At 41.7% G+C, this 8,480-nt stretch overlaps 1 protein-coding gene across 4 annotated transcripts in view; it reads right to left on the bottom strand.

Moving 5' to 3' along the window:
• Window positions 1-2,806: 2,806 nt before the first annotated feature.
• The window catches only part of TPRKB (TP53RK binding protein), an 8,552-nt gene continuing 2,878 nt past the window's right edge, over window positions 2,807-8,480 (bottom strand). For 3 of the 4 annotated variants that reach the window (XM_012807433.2, XM_012807432.2, XM_023515297.1), the window contains exons 2-5: window positions 7,327-7,489; window positions 6,609-6,731; window positions 4,602-4,778; window positions 2,807-2,977 (exon numbers count right to left, since the gene is read on the bottom strand). In XM_012807433.2, the coding sequence (XP_012662887.1) occupies window positions 2,891-2,977; window positions 4,602-4,778; window positions 6,609-6,731; window positions 7,327-7,467 (528 nt within the window). In that variant the 5' untranslated portion in view covers window positions 7,468-7,489 and the 3' untranslated portion in view covers window positions 2,807-2,890. The remainder of the gene's footprint in view (window positions 2,978-4,601; window positions 4,779-6,608; window positions 6,732-7,326; window positions 7,490-8,480) is intronic. The other variant, XM_023515298.1, reaches the window with a different exon arrangement.

The following is an 8,480-nucleotide window of genomic DNA, read 5'->3' as shown; positions in this document are numbered from 1 at the left end:
GCTCACCTGAGACAAAGAAGACTCGTCTCTGAGCCAATCAACCCTGAACACGACCACCCTGTACCTGTCAGTTTAGGACAGACATGGCTTACCTACCAATAAGGGAATGGGGTGGGATGGTCTAATGGGAGAGAAGAGGGAAAAGGTAAGGGCTGTTCCCGCTTTTTCTTAAAGGGCAGCCCAGGCTCTGAGCCTGAATGAATAAAATTCCTCGTGCCTTTACAACAATGTTCAGACTCTCAGAATGGTACTTAAATTAAGTTTAGGGGCTAACAGTACAATCATAGTTCATTGTAATCTTGAATTCCTGCGCTCGAGGGATCCTCCTGCCTTAGCCTCCTGAGTGACTCAGTCTACAGGTGCAGGTCCCAGGCCCAGACACAGTGAGAAGGGGGCTTACAGACCTTACCAGAAACCAATCCTGTAGGACATTGATCTCGGACTTGCAGCCTACAGAGCTAAAGACCTATTTTTTGAAACTTTCATTGAGAGAACGCCTTAGGATGGAGGAGAGGAAGTTTCCTGGACACTACTCCAGGAGCAGTGGCTGCAGTGACAGGAAAAGAACTTGCCGGAACTAACCGACCAGAGATTTGACAGGAAGAAGTTACACAGCAGAACATCAAGGTGCAGGCTATTGGCAGAGGAAACCCCAAGAGTTTTGGAGTCCAGTGAGAAGGGTAGGTAAAAAGGTTTATTTCTCCCTCTCCTCTATCTCTGGCACTCAGTGGGCTCACAAGCTGCTGGAAAGCTCTTCTACCTTTACAAGGCCCAAAGCTCTTGCCACCGGTGACCTGGGAGTTTCTCCAGGAAGCAGCAGAGGCTGCCAGTGCTTCTTAACGCTGTAGACCCCAGCCAGAAGCAAGGCACCATGTGGTTTCTCCACCCACTGTGCACTTTTATGTTAGGTGATGTTCTTTCTCACCAGGAGAGAAGGATGGCTTAGCCGTGGGTGCAAGCTCGCACCTAGAATTGTTTAAAAGCAAGAAACGACTACACACTCTTAGGTGGCATGTAGTAAAATGTCTTTATTTTCCACTCCCCTTTATTGGGACCTAGTCATGTATACCACATTGATCAATAATTCTAACATTCTCATTTCTTATTTTAAACTATAGAAAAGAAAGAAAGTCCGGGAAAGTAAGACAACCATCTTAATCTAGCCTCAGGCTATTCCTCTTGGAAGACCTAAAAGAACAATACATTATTTGACTTCTATTGTTAAAGTTAAAGGTTAGGATAAACAGAGGAGTAAAACCTTTCTCTTCTATGTACTCAATTAAATTTCCGAGAAACTGGCTTCATGACTGTTTTTTTATGGTTTTGGAGACCCTGCAGTTATGATGGAGTATTTTACTCACATCATTATGGAGTTTTTCTTTTTACTCACATCAACCTTTGAGTCATGTCCTCTACACAGATGGGCCGTTTCAACCCTTATCTGACAGGCTGACTTGACTGCACAATCGGGGTTCCCTGTAGGAAGTTTTTATGCCTGGCCTGCATACCCCCACTGTGTTTTCCCAGGTTGCTTAGGGCTTCGACAAAAGCGCATAATACTCACAAGTCTTTCAGTTTCTGGAATTAAAAGAGCACATTTCATTTAATTTTTGTGGGGGTTTACCCCACACCTTTATCCTCCTGAGCCTCTCAGCCCCTCAGTTTTTGTCTTGCATATTTCTCAACAAACATTTCCCAAAATTGAGCCCAGACTATGGTAGCCCCAAGGGGCCCAGGGGGAGCTACATGATCCCAGAGCCTACACATTCTGAGTGGGCTGCCCTCTGAACTGTGGGTCCACTCAACACTCTGGCTGCAGAGTGTTAGCCTTCCTCCATTCAGACTCTTTTGATCCCCTTCCCCTCTGCCGCCATGGCTGCTGATAGATGGATTGAGCCAGGGCTCCCAGGAATTGCTTTCCCCTCTACTAGTGCATCCAGGGCACCAGGCTTCCACAGAGGGGGCTCAGACCTTTTCTCTAGGGGTCTTGCAGCCAACTGAGAGCTCCTTGCCTGCCTGCCCTCCCTGGTGCCTGCCAAGCTACGCCACCAGAATGGGGCACACTCCAAGACAGACGGATGTCAAATCTGCTTGAGCACCCTGTGAGCAACTCAGAATCAGTGTGCTTCAAGGTATGGTAAGAAATTAATCTTTGGGGACCTAGGGACAGGCTCATAGGCCAGATCCCATACCCCCATGTCCCAGCCAGTTGGCTTTAGGGACTTAACTGCAGCCCAACTGAGCCTAACTAACCCAGAAGCCACAAACTATGGCCCTCAGGTCCAGTTCTGCCCCCAACTTGTTGTAAATGAAGCTTCACTAGGACACAGCCATGCTCAACATTTCTGTATTGCCTGTGGCTGCTTTCACACCACAACAGTAGAGCTCAGTGGTCTCAGCAGAGACCATACAGTCCACAGAGCAGAAAATAGTAGTAGTTACCATCTGGCCTTCCCAGTAGTTGGCTCACTCCTGACCTAATCTTGACTGATAAAATTAAAGTATAAGATAAAGTGAGAAAAGAAATCAAACCATTCGTAAAAAATAATTTTTACTATCTATATAACATTGGACACATTAATATTTCTTTACTCTTTTAGTTGACTCATGCATAAAAGGAGGATCATAACAGTTCTACCTCATAAATTTGCTGTGAGAATTAAATACATTTTTCAACATAAAAAATTTAGAACCAGGGTCCAGAGGCTTGGAAGAGGTGTGCTGAACCAGCCAGACTGAGGGCAGAGATAGGAAGTGATGGATGTGAAACCACTAAAGCAAGCACCTACTATATAAAACATTCAAGAAGTGTTTGCAATTTTTATTCTAACTATATACAAATAAAATTAATGGTTCAATGCTGAAATTTAATCCTGTTATTATTTCCATTTCACAAAACGTCTTTTGTTGACATTCTACAAATGATACTATCCATTAATGTTCCAATATATTCTTCTTGTGATGAAAGTTTATATATCTGTAAAAATGAAAGACAAATTATGACTTGGTATATATTCATGCACTGTCATATAGAAGTGTGTGTAAGTGAAATAATTTGATTATTGGATTAATGGTTTAAAATCACAAATTACAAATGTGATAAAAATATTCAAAATAAAAGGCAATTCAGTAATTATGTCAAATATTCCCTTTAATCTACAGTTATGGTGAAAGTCTGAACATGAAAACCAAATGATTATCAATTTTTTTTTCTTTTTTTGCAGTTTTTGGCTGGGGCTGGGTTTGAACCCACCACCTCGGGCATGTGGTGCCCTATTCCTTTGAGCCACAGGCACTGCCCATGATTATCAATTTTAAAAGCACACATCTAGAGTCCCACCTGTAATCCTAGCACTGTGGAAGGCCAAGGCTGGTGGATGGCTTGAGCTTAGGAGTTTGACACTGGCCTGAGCAACAGTGAGAGCCTATCTCTACTAAAAACAGAAAAACTAGCCAGGCATAGTGGTACACGCCTATAGTCCCAGTTACTTGGGAGGCTGAGGTGGGAGGATTGCTGAAACCCAACAGTTTGAGGTTGCTGTGAACTGTGATGACAGGGCACTCTACTCAGGATGACAGAGTAAGACTCTGTTTTTGTTTTTAAAAAGTATGTATCTAGATATTAACTTCAAACTATATTTATTTTCATCTCAATGTACAACACCAAAGGTTGGCAATTAAAAGGTATCCACTTTGGCTTGGCACCTATGGCTCAAGTGGCTAAGGTACCAGCCACATACATCTAAGGTGGCGGGTTCGAATCCAGCCCAGGCCTGCTAAACAACGATGGCTGCAACCAAAAAATAGCCAGGCATTGTGGCGGGTGCCTATGGTCCCTGCTACTTGGGAGGCAGAGGCAGAAGACTCGCTTGAGCCCAGGAGTTGGAGGCTGCTGTGAGCCGTGATGCCATAGCACTCTACTCAGGTGGATAGCTTGAGGCTGTTTCAAAAAGGTAAAAAAAAAAAAAAAAAAGGTATCCACTTTCTTGCTTTTTTTTTTTTTTTTAAGAGAGAAAGTCTTGCTCCATTGTCCAGGGTGGAATGCACTGGCAACTTCAGAGCTCACTGCAACTTTTTAACTCCCACGTTTAAGTGATACTCCTGCCTAAGCCTTCTAAAGTGCTGAGATAAGCATAAGCCACTGCACCTGGCCCCAGGATCCCTTTCTTAATTAAAGTGGAGAATGCTTTGTCAACTAAGTTTATAATTATATTTACATAAACCTGTAACTTACGGTTTTTTACATATGCATTTTTCAAGTAATTTTAAAAACTTATAAATAAGCTGGATGCAGTGGCTCATGCCTGTAATCCTAGCACTCTGGCCAGCTGAGGCCAGTGGATTGCTTGAACTCATGAGTTTGAGACCAGCCTGAGCAAGAGTGAGGCCCCCTAACTACTAAAAATAGAAAAACTAGGTGAGTGTGGTGGCAGGCACCTATAGTCCCAGTTACTCAGGAGGCTGAGGCAGGAGGATCACTTGAGCCTAGAAGTTAGAGGTTGCTGTGAGCTATGACTTCACGGCACTCTAGCCAGGGCGACAGACTAAGACTCTGTCTCAAAACAAACAAACAAGCAACAACAAAAAAAAACCTTACAAACCTTTTTAACTTCTGTAATATTTGTTATTTCAGGAAGATCTCTCAGAGAAATCCGATGACCTTCTACTTGGGATATTAGGTATTCTTGATTTACTTGTTTTTCTCCCTCTTCAATGTAAGCAATTAGAATTGAGGTATCATTGGCTGAGATACCAAATTTTTTCAAAGCCTCTGAAATCTAAGAAAAAGAACAAAACAACAAAATACAATTAACCAGTGTGTCCTGTGTCTGAAACATCCCCTGATCTACCCTCTTTCTGGGTCTGGTTCTTACTTTTCGTATCTTTTTTTTTTGCAGTTTTGGCCAGGGCTGGGCTCGAATCCTCACTCCTGGTATATGGGGCCGGCACCCTACTCCTTGAGCCACAGGTGCCACCATTACTTTTCATATATTAATAGGTTTTTTTTGGCCTAGTTCTCCCTTCAATGATCCCTTTCCATCATTTATCAGCATTGCCTCTAAAGTACTCCATAGTTAATGCTGAACCTTGTTCCCATGGAATCAAGGCCAGAATTTTCGGAATTGCACAAAAACACCCCTCCCTTTGGCCCTAATTGACCCTCCAGCTCTCTGGCCCTAACTGACCCTCCAGCCAGACACTTCTGTCCTCTGGCTGGTCTGGACTGCTTGGGATCCTGACACATTCATGGCATTCTGCCTGTGCTCATACTTTGTTCTCTGCCCTGATGGTCTGTATCCCATGGTTCAGCTGCTGAATGCATGCTTCATGGTCCACAGTTCAAATGCCACCAAACACTTTTCCCTCTAGAGTGAATGGCTCCTTTGTTTTCCTTGAAATTTAAATTGAGATTCCTATATATCATTTGTTCTGTGGTATTTTAACTTTTGTCTTATTTCTCTGCCTCTTCATAGGAACACATTTATTTCTTCTACCCCTAGAACTGGAACAGGGACAAGTTCAATAGATGTTTATTGAATGCAATAGTTTTTTGAATTATTTCTTTCTTTTTCCTTTTGAGACAGAGCCTCAAGCTGTTGCCCCGGGTAGAGTGCCATGGCATCACAGTTTACAGCAGCCTTCAACTCCTGGGCTTAAGCGTTTCTCTTGTCTTAGCCTCCCAAGTAGCTGGGCCTACAGGCACCTGCCATAATGCCTGGCTATTTTTTGGTTGTAATTGTCATTGTTGTTTGGCAGGACCGGGCTGGATTCGAACCTACCAGCTCTGGTGTATGTGGCTGGCACCTTAGCCTCTTGAGCTACAGGCACTGAGCCATTTGAATTATTTCAAATGATTTCAAAGAAAAACTAATTACTGGTAAGTTTTATTCCAGGTAAAGGGGAATTCTGCCATCATGCTGAAATAAATGCAATTCAAAAACTTTTTAATCATCTATAATTTAAACTATGTCATAGGCTTCCTAATTTTTTTCTTGATATTCAACCTAGTTGAATGATTAATAGCATATATTAATACTAAAACTTCACCTACAAAATTTCAGTCATTTTTTCATGTGCTATGTCTCCCTTTAGCTCAGTTAGGTTTTACCGAGGAAGCACTACCATGAGTATTTCAAACCACAAGCACTTGCTTGCACTAGGTATGTGAATGAGTATGTGTTAAGGGCTTGTACTGACACCAGTAAGTTCCTGGTATGTGGAAAGACCCAGACCCTACTCTCAAGGAGTTCATAGGAAGAGTGGAAGCTGTGCATACCAACACACAAAATATCCACGCCTAATATTTTATCAGTTAGGTTTCTGTCAACTTAAGCTAAAATATTTGAGGAATCTTCCTGACCTAAATGGTAGAAGGACAGACAAAGCTAGCCTTACTTAATTAAGCTAAACTACTATTTAATCATATGTAAACTGACTGCCTAGTGAGACGGTGCTAAACCCCAACCATCTGTCCAAAGCTCTCCTCACTATTATTCTGGTTTATTACAACAACCAGGTTGCAGGAATGCAGCTTCCAACCCAATACCAGGGAAGATACATACAAGTTATTATGACAAGGTCAACAGAAATAGTCACTTCAGCCTTACATTGTTATTTGGGGAAAGGTTGAAAATAATTTCAGTAGACAGAGTTCTTGTCTTCATTTTTCCCAGTTTGTAGAGGTGAACTGCTTTGTTTGCTGCCACAAGTATCTGAAATGGATCGACAATCTACCAAAGGAAGTAATAAAAATTACACATGTAGAATCTAAAGATACATATCCTATCTCATGGAAACTCTAGTATCAAGCTGTTTTATTCCATTACAGTTCTTATGGACTGTATTTTCAAAACTATTATCTCAAGGGTTTGGATAGTCAGAAAATCTTATACAGGATTTTAAAGATACAAGGAACTTATACAAGTAAAAAATTTTTAAATGACATTTATTGAGGGTTAATGGGAAAGTCACTATACACTGTATTATTTTCTTTAATCCTCAAAATTACCCTATGACATTGATATTATTATTACTATTTGAATATAATAGATGAGGAAACCAAGCAAAGGATGTCTAGGTTCGAATCTCAGCTCTGTCAATTATCACCAGGCATCTGCCATTTTGTCAGAGCCACATCAAGACCTTTCCTAATTCCTAGGTAGAGCCTGGCACTTATACCCCTGTTCACTGTTAAATTTACATTTGGTCATGTCTGACTTGAACACTCATTTTCACCTGAAGATGACAGAATTTTAGGCTGACCTATAACCTCACAAAAACTGAACATATTCTTATAGCTCATTCATTCTCACACTTTGTACTCACCACTGTTGGATTTATCAGTGCACCATCAATGGTGCCTTCCATGGCCTTTTTCCTCAAATCTCCTGCATTTTTCACATCTTTAAATAATAAAAGTGTCACCCTGCATTCGGGAAACAGGTCCAGCTGATGTGTTAACTGCATTTCGTGGATAAGCAGGATTCTACTGCATAAAACCAAAAAGTCGAATACATTTCATTTGTTCAAAAGTTAACATTAAGATTCATTTCTTAACAAACATTCTTGCTAACAAGTAAATGAAAATAACTTTAATAAGATGACACAACTGTTAACCTAGAAAAACCCACCCCCAAAACCCGTTTGGCATCCTCCTGAGATGCTCTTTCTAACCTGAGCTGTTTCTAGTTCCTTTACCACTCCTGGGGAAAACCCAGCGGAGCTATTGGTCCCCTGTTTGGTCATATAGGGCAGGCTCAGATGCATGGTGGGGGGGGCTGCTTCTTCTCCTGCACACAATGAGAAGCAGATTACCAGGAATTTTGGGGACCACAAGTTACTTATGGTATTAATGAAACCTTATCCCAGCTCAGCCTTTTAAATTTTCTGACCTCATCATTTCATTTTCGCAGGACCTGAACACAAGAATAGTCCCAAAGGTCGCCATATATACTTACATACATACATAGGGAAAATGGAAAATTATAGATAAGTATACCCTTTTCTTTCTTTTTTTTTTTTTTGAGACAAAGTCTCACTTTGTCACCCTCAGCAGAGTGCTATGGCATCATAGCTCACAGCAACCTCAAACTCTTGAGCTCAAGTGATTCTCTTGCCTCCCGAGTAGGTGGGACTACAAGTGCCTGCCACAACGCCTGTCTATTTTTAGAGACAGGGGTCTTACCGTAGCTCGGGCTGGTCTTGATTTCCTGAGCTCAAGCAATCTGCCCACTTTGGCCTCCCAGAGTGCTAAGATTACAGGTTTGAGCCACCATGCCCAGCCTAAGTGTACCTTTATTTAGAAAATGTTCATTACAAAATTTTATAAAATACTTACAAAATATTTCTCTATGTATTGATATATAATTATAAAATATAAAATACAGGCTCGGTGCCTGTGGCTCAAGTGGCTAAGGCGCCAGCCACATACACCTAAGGTGGTGGGTTCGAATCCAGCCCGGCCCGCCAAACAACAATGA

This window comes from Otolemur garnettii, unplaced genomic scaffold, assembly GCF_000181295.1.
Source record: "Otolemur garnettii isolate 467f Iridium unplaced genomic scaffold, OtoGar3 scaffold00068, whole genome shotgun sequence".
Taxonomy (NCBI): Eukaryota; Metazoa; Chordata; class Mammalia; order Primates; family Galagidae; genus Otolemur; species Otolemur garnettii.
This window is presented reverse-complemented; position numbering and strand designations above follow the sequence as displayed.